Raw genomic sequence first — 17,395 nt, 5'->3', positions numbered from 1 at the left:
ACTTTAGATCCTTAAACAGGGACGTGTTTTATTTAGATCTCCCCAAGACCGCAACAATCCATCTGTCACTATCGTTAGCCTGGGTGAGGTAGTGAGAGGGGTCTGCCACCAGTCCAATTGTGACCTAGCAGCCATCATTGCAGATCCTCTGCAATCTCCCCCGACACCTGGCTGGAATCCAACAGGTTTCCTTTGTTCTGAGGCCAGTGAAACTTCAGATCCATTGCAGAGCCTACAGATCCCACCTGGTGTGGTCCACAAGCAGGAAGCCTAAGGCCAGGAGGCCAAGAAATATAAGGGCTGCTCTCACCGAAATCCAGATCAAAGGTGAAAACATCAGCATTATAGCCCAAATGTCTTGGACTCATTGAGGCAGAGGGAAGGTTTTAAACTGCACCATATCAACAATGGCACTGGTGAAGCAGAGCAGCTGCCAAACAATCAGGCTGACTTTGGCACCTTGTTCAAGAACTTCAAAGATGTTAGGGGGTTTGACATTGTATGGAGGTTGTCTAAAACTGAGGGGAGCTTGCCTTGAGCAGCCAGTCATCAATGTATGGGAAAACTGGTACTCCCAACCTCCGAAGATGCACTATAAAATCCACCTTCACTTTTGTGATCAACAGTGGAGCACTGGTGAAGCCAAAGGGGGGGGGGGGGGATAGAGAACTGAAAGTACTGGTGGTCCAACTGGATTCACAGGTAGCATCTGTGGGATGTGAAATAGGCGTACCGCAAATCTACTGGATCCAGGGCTGACAGAACTTGAACCAGGGTGAGCATCTTGAATTTGACTTTCTTGAGGAAGAAGTTCAGTCTTAAAAGGTCTAAAATTTAAATCCAACCCAAGGTCCAGAACACAGTCAATTGTTCGGGTACCATCACACTCTATGGCCTTTTGTCCAAGAGGCCTTGAAATTCTTTTTGGAGGATGACAAGTGGTCCTCCAAAAGTTGCTGTGGTAAAGATGGCAGATGAGGTGGCATTTAGAGGCAAGTTAGGGAATAGCCATCCTTGACAATTTGAAGCACACATCTGTTCCTTGCAATGCTTTACCACCCTTGAAGGTAATAACTTGTCCTACCTCCAACAGCTTGACAGTGTGCTGCAGAGGGAAAACTAAGGGGTTTTGAAGCAGCGGCACGTAGGTTCAGGGGACTGGGTGGTACATTGCACCAGAGGACCTGGTCGTTGGTGGGCCAGATCTCAAACCTCTCCCTATAAAAGGATGGGAGGTGTGTTGAAGCGTTGTCTCTGCTGTATGTCCTTTCCGAAGCCTCGAAAGGGGCAGTATGGTTAGGTGATACTGCCACACAGGCTGAAAGAGGCCAAGGGAGATCACCATTGTTTTACTTTCCCTAAAGCGCTCCAAGGCAGATTCCACTTTGTCTCCAAAAAGACAGGTGCCATTGAACAGCATGTCCATCAGCGAAGCCCTTGGACCTTACCCAAGAGAGTGTTTGAACCAATGCGCTTGTATTGACCACCCTACCCAAACAGTTGGCGGTGTCTAAACCCAAAAGGATGGCCTACTTTCCAGCGTTTTTTCCATTAGGTTCTCTGGGACCAGGGGCACGATTTCTCTCACTGTAACCCATAACATGTACGAATAAAGTCTTAAGAGGCAACTTGAGCTAACTGACCTGAGGGTTAAACTGGCACATGAGAGCATTGGTTATCGAAAGGCCTCCATAAACTTCGATTCCCTACCCAGAAGCATGGTAGGAGAAGAGGTTAGGTAAATAATGCTAATTGAGGCTTGCACCACAAAACTTTAAAGGGTGAGGTATTGGAAGAGAAAAGAAGCTGCAAGTCTAGGTCACTGTGCGATTTACCTGTTTACAGGAGGACAAGAACCAAGCTTTGCCCAAGTGCCAATTAAAGGTGCTCGGAGGAGGTCTGCACTGGCTGCAAAACTTACATCAAAACATTAGTTTCCAACACCACTGAAGGAAGTTGGAGTTCAAGGACTCCTGCAGCCTGCCTGGTAACCATGGGGAATGATGCAGATTCCTCCGTGGAAGGTTCAGGTAGAGAGCTGAGGCCAGTATCAGGGGACGTATCAAGACCAGAGGCATCATGGAGAACAAAAAATAAAGGATTTCTCCTCATAAATTTGGGAATAATATAAGTTGTTGCCTTCATCATCATCCTCAATAATAATAATCATCACCACCACCACCACCATTATCTGGTTCAGCTTCAGAGAACCGCTGAGGTAGAGGAAGAGCTCCTTCATAGCATGCATGGGTTGAGGTGGAGGGGGGCATGATTTTGGCTGAGGTCTCGGAGGTCTGCGCGAACAATCATCTCTTCATCCGACATTGGCAACTTTGGTACCAACGTCAACTCACGGGGAACCGCCGAGGACCTCATGTCTGGTGTGAAGTCAGAGGATGTGGATTTTGGGGACATGGGCACATTTTTGCCGCAGAACTTTCTGTCACTGATAGAAAAATGAGGAAGCAAGCTCTGGATCTGCATCGAAAATGGTGGAAAGAAAGGAACTGATGTTGACAAGCAGGGGTGGAGTTTATATGTGGCAGTTGCATAGCCACTCAATGCCACCTACTAGGGCACAAGGAAAGTGCAGGGCAAATCTTCACATCCAATATAGAGCCTGGGGGTATTCACAAGGTAAAGTATCTGCAGTTAGACGTATCCATCAGAAATGTGACTCACTATACCTCAAACCAATGCACCGATCCAATGGGGCGATTATTGACTTTGCTGTACACAAGACTGCTTTCATATGCATACAGTCTCAGAAAACAGAGTAAGTGGCTATCAAACTCTCTCTCACAACCAACAATCATTCTCTGTAGTGCACCGAATCAGAAGTCTCATCCTAACAGCAATCAAAACATACCTGGTGGAGTGAAAGACCTTGCACAACAACCCCTTTTTGAGGGTCTTCCCGAATGGCAAGGAACCCCTTCGGCTGCAACAAGTCCTGGATCTGTTCATTATATACCTGAAACCGAAAGAGTGCAGGAATCAGTTATCTGAAGCCACAAACTGCAAGAGGAATTGCGGAGCTGGCAGACGTCCACTCATGAGTGAATCCATGTATCAGAATGAAGAAAGCATATGGGAATGCCCATAAGTGAAAACAAGAAAAGAAGCATCCAAAAAGGGGAATACCCACAAATGAAAAAAGAAAAGAAGTATCCAAATAGTCAACCCAGCGGGGAGTGAAAGGCTAATCTGGTGTTCTCTCTCTGTCCTCCACTCACCCAATGTGAAGAATGGTAGATATTTTATGAGGGGGAAATTGGGTGGAATTGAGAAGAGCGAAAAACCAAATCCAAACACTGTATCACACAAAAAAGCACAGAAACCCCCAATCACCCCAAGTAGTAAAATTGCCAAAACTCTTCATTGTTTCCGGTTTGAAGGAATCATGTCTGAATTTTTAAGGAAAATGTTTGCATAAATTGGTGAAGCTCTTAACATACCTCCAGATAGGAGATTAGAACCTCACAGAGTTTCTCTTCCTTGATTTCCTCGATTCGGCGGTACAACTCAACCATGGTCAGGAACATGACACCTGGGTCCATCTCAGTACCCAGCATTGTGTGGGTCTTGCCAGCGCCTGTCGCTCCGTAAGCAAACACTACAAGGGACAAAAAAAGCACACACAATGATGGGATGAAGAGCCTCAGCATAATGAAACTTATCAGCAGATGTAATAGATGGAGACTGAAGAGTGACTGCACTATGAAGAGCATCACAAACCAGCACAAACTAGGGACTGTAGATAAGATAAGTAGTCGTGTTTGAGAGTAGTATACACAAAAGCAATCACCCTTAAAGAAAACAGTCCCATTCAAACTGCAAACATAACAGAATATACAACAATTCATATAAATACACATATAATACAGTTAAAACACCCAAACAAGACTACCCTCAGAGACAACAAACACTAGCAAAGCCATCAGGTGTTGCCTAAGAGAGCTATTGGCTTTGTCAATGTTTTGTAGTCATGCTGTACAGCAGCGCAACAAAGTAAAAATAAAGCTACGTTAACTTCCTACCGTCAAAGTAGGTCTGAGTACCATCATAAAGCATATGAGATAGTTCAGCACGTTGGATGCCTGTGGTAGGCATTTATATGTAACATGTAAACCACTGGCTCAAAATCCTGTCTTTTGTGTCTGTAAGGCTCAACAAAGTAGAATGATTTAGAATAGTAATGCTAATCAAAGCCTTGTGCATATGTCGTCGCATACTAAATAAACAAGGCCCCAGCTATCTCCACTCTCTGATCCAAGCCTACATACCTACCCGGAACCTTAGATCCTCTGATGCGAAACTGGCAACTATCCCCAAGAATATGAAATCGAGAATGGGAGCAAGATCGTTTGCCTATGTAGGTGCTAAATTATGGAATTCTCTTCCTTTTGCCCTCAGAGATTCCCCCTCTGAAACGGACTTTAGCAAGAAACTGAAAACCTGGTTCTTCAGTAATGATATTAAATTCTAAGCAGGTCCTGACGTACTCTGCTCCCCAGTTCCTTCTCTAGGTGATCTCTGGTCCAGCGCAGGGTCACACCGATTAGGTGTAGCCAAGCGCTATACAAATGATCTTATTATAAAATGTTTTGCATAGAGTTTTTACTATATGTTTTGGCACTATGAATACCATGTGTTACCATCATCATACTCGCTTTATCACCCTCAAAAGGTGACAGGCAGAGAAAACTGAACATGGCATCAAGCCTGTAGCACGTAAGTTTCACAAACGTTCCAGCAGTGAATATAACTTACATAATATAGAATTATCTCACCTATTAATAAGTGTACTAGATTTGGTACAAGATACCAGTCAGAGTAAAACCATGTTACCAGCCCTAGGTTTTCATTTAAAAACACAATGCATTCTGAAAGATGTAGTCTGAATTTCACTTTGATTGGGTAGAAGAAACATGAAATCCATGATGACATGGAGGCTCTTGACAACCACAACAGTAGATGCATCGGTGTTGCTAATATCAGTGGTGGTAAACGAAAAGATAGCAATTTCACGGAGATACATAACATTAATTTCAATTCTTTATGACTTGAGACATCAGATTTGAACTTGCAGCTCAACCTTGCACCCCCTCCTCAGTCCCTCACTTTTTACCTTGATTTGTAAGGGTTTATATTGAGAACAAGAGGGCACATGCTCTACCCCAGATGCCGCTTGTATGGTTTGGCTGAAAAATGCATGCTAATTCCAGTCGTAATACCAAAAAGCGTTTGGGTGTTTCTACAGTGCCTACCATGTCACTGAATGGCAGCTTTAAAGCGCACTCTCCATGAACGTGCCTGGATGCTTACATGTGGTTGGCTGATAGGAGCACAAGTGAATGCTTTCTAGGCTAGCATTGTGGAACAAAATATACTGTTACCAGAGTGTGCAACATTCAGACACACCTTTACATGGAAAAGAACTTTGCCCGGCATTACCGACAAGGAAGCAGGGGCAAATTAATTCAGAGGATAAAGCCCTGATCGAACCAAAGGCAGCTACCCAATGGAGAAGGAGTAGTTGGGAGATGGAAAAAGGATGTAGTGCTATGGGCAGAGCTGCTGACTTTGGAAATGGAAAACTAGATTAGAGTCTCTGCGTCGGCGCAACATCATGTGATTCAGGGCAAATCACTTAATTTCCCCTGCCTAAAAAAATAAGCATGAATCTGTAATGTAATTGGGACTCATGTAAGGCGCTCCAATACCTTTAGGTCAGGTTGAGTTTGCGCTATATAAAAATGCCAAAAAAAGAAATTGTACCTCAATCACAGCAGAAGCACCGTACGGACACTATTTAAGATTATTAATCCATCTGTACTTGCTCCATGCTCGAGACAAAGAAAAGGATATGAAGCCTTGCAAGTGCTGCTGATATAGCAGGCGGAAAAGAAGAATGACAATGATGCAAACATGTGGTTAGTAATAAGCAGGCTAAAAGCTCCTTTGTATCATTTTATTTTTCAGATCATGCCAAGTGAAAGCATGTGTGTGCTGCCTTCACGGAAAGACCTAAATACACACAGAACAATCTCAAACAGAAGACTTGTGAAGATGCAGACAGCAGAACATGTTCATGCAAAGACTGGGAAAGTAAAGATCAAAGACATGTACAGTGCAAAATACCACTCAAAAACGGAAAAGTCGAAGTAGAGAAAAGGGAAAGTGATCTGGATTCATCATTAACAACACGGTGCTCTATCAAAAGCAGGTTCAAGAGATGAAGTAGGCTTTTGGGGAAGTGAGATAATTCCCTTAAAGTCGAACCCTTCTCTGACAGTATTGTGAAGGGTTTCAGTGAATTGCAATATTTCAGTGTGTCCTGAAAATAACAAAGTCTAAACAGTGTTTACAGCCAAAACTCGCTTGTGTTTCACCTTCAACAAGAACGTAGCTGCACTTGTGAATCAGTGTTCAAAGCTATAACTATTAACTAACAAGAAATTCTTATTCAGTGAAGTTCACTGAAGCTTAAAATGCCACTGCAGGTTCAAAAAAGGCGAAAACTAGCCAAATTGAACATATCCCCAAGAATGGGCTCACGGAAAAACAGAGAACGGCGATTTATGTAGGTATGAGAAAGCTTTCAAAAATCTATTCCCCTCCTGATGACTAGAATATAGATGCTGAAATAAGAATGTTTCAGTCGAATACTTGGTTGCTCTTTAGCTTTATCGATCTTTATTATCAGTGATACCACACACACTGTAAATAAACATTAATTTATTTGGTACAAAATTCAATACACTTAGGGGTCGATTCCAATCTCGCTCGGAAGGTCCCCCAACGCGATCAGGCCGTAAAAAGTATGAGCCGTACGCGTGTTCACCGCCCGACTCGTAGAGCTGTACGAGGGAGCAAGTACGATGCGAGAAACGCAAAAATCGCCGACCGAATCATTTCCGGGTCCGAACCGCTCCGTACGCCTCGTCTGTAGGCAAACTGTGCCGTGCAAAGGAGACAAATTCTGAACGAGCCAGTACGATGCACAAGTCGGACAGTCAGATCAAGCCAAGGTTTCCGGCTTGCAAAATGTCCGGGAAGCTGCCTTTGGGGGCCCTGTCGGACCACCCCATTATCCGCAGCCTTACGACTGGGACACAGGGGGAGACCCAAGGGACTCCCTAACACAGGCATGGACGGTGCGGATGGCACCGACGTGTACCCACTGTAGGGGGCGTCTTTGTGCGATACGTACCCATTCAGTCAATGGGAGCCCATGTACGTGTATATGGGAGTCTGACCGAACTGAGTCCGGCAGCATGCAGCCGCATCGTACTCGCTCGGACTGCAGAAGTCCGGTTAGGTGAGAAAACACTCTGTATCCGGCTCAGTCGGAGAGCTTTCCGACCCAGATAGGAATCGGCCCCTAAATAGAAGAAATAAAGCCAACTACCTTGCAACTGATATTTAGTTGCGTTGGTAACCAAGGAGAATTATATTCCTATATTAATGATGATGTAATCTACTCCACTTCAAAACCCTATGGGTTCAATACTTTCATTTCATTTTTCAGTATAATGTCCGGATGGCATTTTTGGATAAAGTTTTGTGCGTCTTATATGACTCAAACTAACAATTGGCTCCATGTATTTGCAAAGCCACTGGCCATCCACATCTTTCCAAAGTGATCTGGTCATAAAAATAAAACCTACTCGGCAAAATCCAAGTTTCACTAGGACTCTTGATGAACAAAATCAATGTAATAAATCCATATTTTTACCACACCAGGCGCTCCTGCTGCTAGTGCTCTGCCCAAAAACTGAAAAACATTTTTGTTTTTGAATAGACGTATTTGGCACTTACCAAAGTTATAATTGTGCACAAAAGTTTTGAACAGATGCACACAGTTTAAATAGGCATACCTTCAAGACTGAAGGAGACATTACCCACCACTTGCATCTGAAAAACACATGTTTATGTAGTAGGCTAGAGAGGCCAGAGTGTAAGCGTAACCTGGACTAAAACATTTAAATAGGCTATCTTTAAGAAAAATAATACAAATAGCAGATTTACACTATTTAAGTAAATGGGCAGGGCAATATCAATGGAAATATTAGATTTTGGTTACCTACCATGTCATTTTACTCGTAGCTTCCCAACAGTGTTAAAAAAAAAAAAAAAAAAAAAAAACTCATTCAACGTTGGCGGTCTCGTTGGAACATAATAGGAGTGCGAGGCAGGCAGGCCTCCTTGAAAAAAAGTGTGACAACAGGAACAAGCCTCCCTCCAAAAGCACATGAGTCCTGAGCAACCCATAAACATGGTTTCCTCCATTAGGATTCTACCAGCAGGTAACAGCCTTAGGCCTCATGTCTCTACATGGTGCAAATGAGTAGACCGGCAGGGATGTGGACAGCCCTGACGAAGGCCTCAGACCCATATGGGCTTTAAATGCAGGTCAAAACATGTTGGCATATATATAACAGGTGCAATTGAGTCATTGTAACTCACATACACCCCACAAACCTCCCCCTTTTTAATATTTTTTAATCCAGGCAAAAGGTATCCAAATAATAAAGAGCATCTCCTCTGGTATACCCTGACACATTGTTACTATTTTCTACTGGATCCCTGCTTTATAATCCAGTAACAACTATTATAAGAACTCCAATTTTTGGTTAAGATCGCCCTGGTGTGGATAGGCACAGATGATTAAACATTCCACTATCTAGTGGGTGAGGCATTTTCTCCAAAATATTTGGATTTCCCCAGGACCTTACTCTTGCTATTTAAGCCCTGTTGCCATTTTATGAAAAAAGTTGTGATCATGAGGACGCAACAAGTTTCCCTACTCTCTCGCTGTCCTCTCATAACAGAAAGCAAAGAACTAATTTATCGGGACAAACTGTGGTTCACACATCATTGTCCAGTATTACACCTAACTTCCTTTGGAGCTAAAGCAGCCAATAGGCCAACTCAAATAATAAAAGCTGGAAAACAAAAACGTGGCTGCACTCACACCCAACTTACGTCCGTGAAAGAAAGGATTGGTTGTCCTCAAAACCAGTTTGCATTTCATCCCTCAGACGGTGCGGACTGGTACTGTTGCTGAAAGGATTCCTATCTGCCAGATAGAGCATCAGTTTGTCTTTAAACCCTGGGACAGTAAAGTTGTTTGAAGAGCTATGGAAGCTAGGCTCTTGCTGACTCTTAAGGACAGAAGGGTGCAGGCCCTGTCAAGAAGGGTGGTGCATTGTGGAACAGACACTATTAGTTTTTTTTTTTACACGTTCTTTCCGGTTTTAATGGTATTGCGTTTTTCTCAGATGTTGAACATGGACTAACGACATTTCAATGAGGAGTGTTACTGCATTTACTAGCTAAAACGCCAGTAAGCTAGTGATCCCTTTAAAGAATTGACAAAATAAAAGCCACATTCCATGGGATTTGTGAGAGCTTAGTTAAATCACATATCAGGATTGTACTCCTTCCCTCCGACCTTAACAATCTAGACAATTCGGACACTAAATACTTATCCACCTGAAAAAGATATAAAATATATAACCGAATTTATAACCAATCAGACTTCCAAGACTTAAAACTGGATGTTTCACATAGAGTACTCAATTAATAGTTTTTTTGCACTCCACACCACCCTGGGTTAGACAATGGCGATCTGAAAATCAGCTCTGACCCTGTGCCCTCTCGGATGCTTGATTCCGTTCTGGGAAGGACATGGCTTTTGTAGTTCGGACTGGACTGTTCCCATGGGGCAACAGGGTCAGAGCTGATTTGCATATCGCCATTGTCTAAACCAGGGTGGTGTGGAGTGCAAAAAAACGATGGATTTGGGCCCAGATCTTTTGACTGGGGGAGTGTGTGACATTGATCCACATTCAGTCCATCAATTATTGTTTTTACATTTCTGTAGCGCATTTACCCTCATTGACAATTCCAGACGCACTGGAACAGTTGCGTCACCTGTAGGAGCACCTTGAAATCCACAAACCTCAATTACTCCTCTTTTGAATTTGAGCCTACAAACCTTAGTAGTGCGCCGTGCCCACTTCCCCTTTCAGAAAAAGATGATGACATTATCAACTAGTGACAAGTTGCAAGTGTCACCACAACGCTTCTGCCAGCAAGGCAATTGCAGATAGTGCAAGGCATTGCACTGTCGCAGGGAGCCAACATATGTTCCATGCTAGTAGGAGTAGGCACACGACAAGGCATTTATTTATAAGGACAAAGACATTTAGATCAGAAATGTATATAGTACTGATGCAGGTACACAGGTAATGAATGTTGGGATCTTTGCATACTAGGTCGATGCAGAAAGATCTATGCAGGCTCTTTTAGCTTAGAGAAATAGATAACTGGAAACCTTTCCTATCACTAATTAAAAGCAGAGAAAAAGCATATATGCAGCATTCAACTTAAATCAGAGTTGGCGATTACCCAGCTTGTTTTTTTTCAGTTTCAGCAAATGTCATTCCAGTGCAATTTTGAAATCTTGGAGTCAATCTGTCAAACAAATCACAGTATAGAGTTTCAGTGAAGGGGCTTACCAGGTAGAAGGCTCTGAACTTGAAGGCGGCATAGGGTGATTAAGGTGTTGTCTACAAATGTGATTGGCAGACAAAGATTTCAGTTTGTGTGTAGAGTTATAGGTTGTTATAGATAGGGGCATATTGTTTGATTTCAATATTAATTATGTGTAAAAGGACCTATTCTTTGCAATGAGCAAACCTGTAGGAATGGACCATAATGTATGTGTACCCCTTGTTTTTGCCTTTGCTGTTTTGCTGGCTGTAGAACTCTGTGTTCTTTACCCCTGCTAACCAGCAGTAAAACGTCTGTATGCCCCCTTTAAACATAATGAAATTGGTATAACCCTGATTGGCATATTTAACAACCGTAAGTCCCTAGTAAGGGTTCCAGGGCCAGCAAGTTAAATATCACTAGCGGACTGAAGCTCCCTTTGAGCTAGTCACTATAGTAAAAATGCAAACATGACAGTAAACCTACCATATGTAGCCTAACTGTTGCAGTTTTGAACTGCAAATTAGACCTGTCAAAATAACCCGCTAGAAAGGTCAAACGCTTCCTATAAAATAATTATGTCACCCCATGTAGGACTTATTGCTCATAAGACAGGGTGCATGGTATTTATGTTCAACATGTTCTACTGGACAAAAATTTCCCAAAAGCTATTTTCACTGTAGCAGGCTAGCTGTTTGATAGGAAAACACTGGGTTACAGAATTACAATCAATGATGCTTCAATTATAAAAAAGACAGAAAAATAATTAAACTAATATTTTAATAGTTACTAAAAACTAAAAGTGGTTAGATTATTGATAACTATTAGGGAAAATGTACTTAGAGAGTTACTCTTTCCCTGCCTATAGCCTCTGGCGTTCGATTTGCATTTGTTCTCCCACTTCTGGCAGCCAGTAATTGGCATTTGAATAGGTGTGAATTTCCTCCCAGGAGCACACAGTAGGATGACCTGAATGGGCAGAGATGACTCATGGGAACCTAGCAGAATATGTAGGGTGGGGCTGTAGGCATCCCTTTTGGCATTACAGTGTCAAATCCTGCTGGACAGGTCTGCTGGGGTTTTACATACAACACTAGAGACATACTTCAAAGAGGCTACACCCGTCACAGGCACATTTTAGCTGGCACCCGGGCAGGGCCCTTCCTTTGTACCACTGACATCCCCTCCCCCTCCCCCCACCGCCCCAGCCAGGCAACCTCCTATCACGGCGGACCTTTTGACATTAATGTCAAATCCTGCTTGACCAGTCTGCTGGGACTTTACATATAACACTTGGGGTCCAATTCAAGGGGAGAGAATAGGATGCCAAACAATTCTTGTGTATGCAAGATCTCATTGCTGGAACACCCAACTTTGTTCTACCAGAAATTTGTCTCTGGGTTAATTGGGGGTACAATCAATTTGGCGTTCGATTGGGAGGACAACAGGATAAATATAACACTCCCCCCACAAACACTAGTCCCAAATCCCATGCCCAAAGTGGGAAGGGTTGGCCCACGGAACATTTACTCCACTTAATTAAAAGGGAGTTCAGGAGTCATTCCCACTCACTTGATCATGCCAGTCCTAAATGTGGGACCTCCAGGCACCCATTTCAATACATTCCTGGACCTGAGGAAGAGAAAAACCTGCTGTCCGCAACCTGAAAAGGGCCCTGAAATGAAAAGACCTGCTCTCTATCGTACCCAGGACAAAGAAGTGGACTCCGAGAGGCACAAGGCTGTCCTCCTGTTAACGCTAAAGGAACAAAACAAGCTACAATAGGCATTTTCTTGCAACTGGGTAGCTGACCAGTAACACCAAGATTCCGGATACCCTCTGGATCTCCAAGTGCCTCCCCGGAGGTCCTGGGAGGCTTTTAATGTGTACTTCTTTGGGACTTAATCAACTAAAGTCAGAAGATGACCAGGATGAACCTAGTTGGTGTAGCAGACCCATGCTCTATGGCGGCTCAGAGTCAAATTGCGTCTAGTTCCCAGGCTATTTCAACCATTGACTATCATTGGTACTTTATGCTTCTTGGCGCTATTACTACTTAAAACTTTAAAAACTCATATCTCCAAATATCCTTATTGCATTTTTGCCATTTTGTGTAATTTTGTTTATTACATTTTACTCTATTTTTCTAATTTGCTTTGGGGTCTTAAATACTTTGCACATTGCCCTGAGTTACGACTGTCTGCTCTGTGTCATAGCTACTAGGGGGATTGAGCTCAGGTTAATTTAGTTACTTTGAGAGTCCACCCTGACGAGGGTTGTGATTGTTCCTTGAGGTGGGTAGTCACCCCACTCTTGAGTAATAATCCAAATTCTTACACAATCCACTTGGTGTTGTAAGCCAGAGGTATATGTAGGTATGTGGAACAGAGCCCGGTGGCAAAATGTAATTGGAGCGATTGAAAGTATGAGGATTTAGTGGTGTCAAGGGCAGCAGATAGTGTGTTTAAGCAAGTCCTCTCAGCTTGTAGTGTCCTTTTTGTACTAATAACCTTGTTTTAGTTTTGAGAATTTTGATGCATAGTGTAATCTATAGTTGCGGATGTGGGGTATTGGAGGGGAAGATGTGTAGTGGAAAGTGTGAACTGAAGGTCTAACGCTGTTGAAGAAGTTACATAACGCTGGGAGTCAGGTGAGGGATTTCCAATTGGAGATTTAAGTGTTTATAGGAAGAGGAAGTTGGGGGGGGGGAGAATGTTTCCTGCATAGAATTCCAGTCATAAATAAATGGCAATGGATAGATGGTGGGTTTAGAGTTGGCCCTGCTAAGTAGAATGCCTATTCCCTACCTTCCATTAGTGATGGCAGTAAAATATACCGGGGGCTAGTGAGTGCTGAAATCTTCAGTTATATAGTAAGTTGCATTGCAGACTCATTTAGCATTTTATGTATAGAGCGATAAGTGAAACTCTGTTGGATGCTGTGTGATAATTCAGTAGTTTGAGGCTAGATGATCCAGCTGATTTTTGATGTGTGTGGCCAAAGACAGCGATAAGATAAGAATACAGAAAGGTGTTGATAAGTGTAAATGGGTAGTGAGGTATGTTTAAGCTTTTCTGTTGTCGGTTTTTATTTATTTGTGAACCATGCTGCAGTTTTTTCAATGTTTTTAAAAATGAAACATAAATCAATGGTTATCAGTGTTCAGAGTTTCAGTAAATAGTACAGAAAAAATGTATAGTGTTCAATTGAAGGGATCTGGCAACTGTGTCAGCTAGGGGCAGAGCTGAGGTTCTCAGGAAACATTTCCACAAACAACTTGAAGTCACCAGATTTGAATGCCCCAGACTGATGTGAAGTTGAGATAAGGGTGGAGTGATGTGGCACCTTAGATTAGCCAGGGTTGCCTGGCTTCTGGAACTTTCCACCCTCACTTAAAAACCCATGCACAAGTGAGAGACAGATGACAAGACGCTAGACCTGTAAGAGACGATGCCACATGGTAGGAGAAGCCATCTGATGCCTATGCAAGGATGGAATTTGACTCCAGCTAACCTCCAGAACAAGGATGGTTCTCTCCAGGGTCAGCTGCAGTGGACCATTATGCCCCGAGAAATGGTTACAGGAATGAACATGCTGGTGGACCCAGGACTGTTCCCCTTGAAGCTCTGTTCACACAGGTGCCTTGCAAGAAGCCAGGAGGCTGTAGGACATGGGGGGTGCAGCAGGGAAGAGGGCCTGTGGTAGCCACACCCACCAACAGGACAACAGCATCAGGCAGTCGGAATACCCATCTCCCTGCAAAAAGAACCCTCTTAGAGGCCAGGGGAAGGCTCTTGGTGGCTAGGGCTGGCCACTAGGAGCAAACAAACACCAGAAATTGTGTGAATCGGCCTTAAAGGTCAAGAGATGCAGTCTGGTCCCCCAGGAGGGACTGGATGGAGAAAGAGGCACATGGTGCTTCCCTCGATTTTTATATTCTACCTCTGGGAGGACCAAGGCCCTGGAGGTTGATACAACCTGTACCATAAACATTTTGATGGGGATGGAGCGAGCATGGAGTCCACTTTCCAAGTAAACTTTTGCACACCCCAAGATTATACTGTCCTGGGACCCCATCCCCCATGACACCTGGAACTAGCTTGTCTTCCAATGACCTATATATCAATCTTCAACATCATTGGTCTGCAAGAGATATGGAAAATGGCAGCCCCATATCTGCCATGCTATGAAGTACTTCACATGTCAGCGTCAACATTTTCTCAAATACGCAGACCGCTAGCTGGTCTGGCAAACCTCATGGGAACTAGTCTCAACATAAATTGACAAACTAGACAATACGACTATTGACTAATAGGAGTTAAATTCCACTTGACCAATGCAATGACCCAGAAGTACAAGTTACTTACTTGTGTAACGATATATCTGTAAGAGACATTAGTTATTGATAGATTCCTTACCTTAGAATATCCCCAGGCATCTGACTGGATCCGGAAAGTTTTTTCGTCAGCAGTACCCCTGCGCGTCGGTAGGCGGCGTAGTACGGCTTCGCGTACGTCGCTGGCGTCGTAGTCACAGAGGTGGAGTCGCTGGAGCTACTTCGACACGCCCACGGGCGCTGATGTCAGTTCTGTACACGACTTTCCACGCCAGAAACGCAGAGCCATGCAAGATACTGACCACTTGTGTATTGAAACTAGGGCCCTGAAAGGGATGACCTTAACCCTAGAAATCAGTTCGCAGACCGGGGAGGATGGGTGGGACCTTAAAGAATCTATAACTAACTAATGTCTCTTACAGATATATCGTTACACAAGTAAGTAACTTGTGCATCTGAAAGAGACACGTTAGTGATAGATTCCTTACCTTAGAATAGATACCCCAGCAATACCAACCATGGTGGTGGGTCTGCGAACAAAAATCACACCAGAAAGTCACAGAGAACAGAACGGCCAAAGAAGCTGTCTCTCCAGACTAGACTGTCAAGGGAATAATGTTTGGTAAAAGTGTGCAACAAGGCCTACGTGGCTACCTGACAGATGTCTTGCAGGGGGACACCACATCCCAATGCAGTAGTAGCTGCTGTCGCCCTGGTAGAATGGGTGCGCAACACCAACGGAGGTTCCTTTGCAGCCAGAGAATAACAGGCTTTGATACACAAGACAACCCAGTGGGAGATAGTCCTCTTGTGTACAGCCCGGCCTTTCTTGGCGCCTACATAGCCAACAAAGAGCTGGTCATCCACCCGGAACTGTTGTGTGCGATTTAAGTAAAATGAAAGCGCACGTTTTGGGTCCAGACGGTGGAACCTCTGTTCCTCTCTGGAAGGGTGCGGAGGGTGAAAGAAAGTAGGCACGGTGATAGTCTGCCCAATGTGAAATGCAGTGACAACTTTTAGCAAGAAGGAAGGACGAGTGCGAAGCACAACATTGTCCGGATAAACTAATAGAAAAGGAGGCTTAAAAGAAAGAGCCTGGAGTTCACTCACACACCTAGCAGAGGTGATGGCAACCATGAAAGCAGTCTTCAAAGTCAACAAACGAAGAGGACAGTTGTGAAGCGGCTCAAAAGGAGCGCACATTAAACAAGTAAGTACCAGATTCAGGTCCCTCTGCGGCATCACAAACGGAATAGGAGGGAAAAGGTGAGTAATGCCTTTGAGAAATCTATTAACATCAGGAAGCTTGAGAAAGGCAGAGATTGCAGAAAGGTAGCCCTTAATAGTGCCCAGAGGAGAGCCCTGCCAGGCCAAAGAAAGAAGGAACAAAATGACCTGTGAAAGAGGGATAGAAAGGGGATCCAAAGCCTTTGCTGTGCACCATGCCACAAATTTGTTCCACCTGAAGGCGTATACCGATTTAGTAGAGGGATGCCTGACTGCCAGAATGACATCACAGACTTCAGGAGGCAAGTCAAACGGAATCAACTGTTGCCACGCAATCTCCATGCATGCAGGTGGAGGCTGGACAAGTTCGGGTGGAGGACTGTCCCCTGCTGCTGCGACAGAAGATCCTCCCAAAGAGGCAGTCGGGTGATCCACGCTCATACTGAGTAGCTCGGGATACCAAACTCTTCGAGCCCAGTCCGGTGCCACAAGAATGACTTGGGTCCGGTCGCGCCTGATCTTCTTCAGCACTCTGGGCAGAAGTGGTATAGGCAAAAAGGCATCCAATAGACTGCACTCCATTCGCGACGAAAAGCATCATCGAGCAAGTGTCGTCTTGGAAATTCCAACGAGCGGAACAGCGGACATTGCTTCAGTGGCGAATAGATTTAATCAGGGATCTCCCCACTGTCGAAAGAGACCTTGCACCACCTCAGAGTGAAGACGCCATTCGTGATCTATCAGACACCAGCGGCTGAGTTTGTCCGCCCTGGTGTTCAAAGAACCTGCCAGGTTTTGACCCGTCAATGAAATGCCTTGACTTTCCAGCCATGTCCAGAGGCGCAGAGCCTCCTGACATACGGTCCATGACCCCACCCACCTAGTTTGTTGCAATACCACATGGCAGTGGTGTTGTCTGTGAACACCGGCACTACTTTCCCCATGACAGAGGGAAGGAATGCCTTCAGTGCAAGAAGGATCGCCCGAAGCTCCAGAAGGTTGATATGGAGCCTGGACTCCGCCGGAGACTAGAGGCCTCTGATCTCTGCCTCTCCCATGTGGCCACCCCAGCCCAGGAGGGACGCATCCGTCACCACTGTGCACCGGTTGGGGAAGGGAGAGGGATCTGCCGCTGACCCAATGCTGATTCGTGAGACATCACTGCAATTGTTGTGCAGTGCACTCCGTGATCCGGACATAGTCAGACAGGTTCCCCTGATGCTGCGCCCACTGGACCTTCTGGTCCCACTGCAGAAGCTGCATATGCCATCTGGCATGGTTGGTGAGCAGGATGCAGGAGGCCATGAGGCCCAGCAGCCTCAAGGTCGT

The 17,395-nt window shown here is 44.5% G+C and overlaps 1 protein-coding gene across 4 annotated transcripts in view; it reads right to left on the bottom strand.

The window, feature by feature from the left end:
- The window catches only part of LOC147701515 (kinesin-like protein KIF18B), a 373,257-nt gene that overhangs the window by 273,890 nt on the left and 81,972 nt on the right, over positions 1–17,395 (bottom strand). For all 4 annotated transcript variants that reach the window (XM_086930193.1, XM_086930194.1, XM_086930195.1 and 1 more), the window contains exons 3-4: positions 3,459–3,616; positions 2,870–2,974 (exon numbers count right to left, since the gene is read on the bottom strand). In XM_086930193.1, the coding sequence (XP_086786319.1) occupies positions 2,870–2,974; positions 3,459–3,616 (263 nt within the window). The remainder of the gene's footprint in view (positions 1–2,869; positions 2,975–3,458; positions 3,617–17,395) is intronic.

The sequence above is a fragment of the Lissotriton vulgaris genome, chromosome 7, assembly GCF_964263255.1.
Source record: "Lissotriton vulgaris chromosome 7, aLisVul1.2, whole genome shotgun sequence".
NCBI lineage: Eukaryota > Metazoa > Chordata > Amphibia > Caudata > Salamandridae > Lissotriton > Lissotriton vulgaris.
This window is presented reverse-complemented; position numbering and strand designations above follow the sequence as displayed.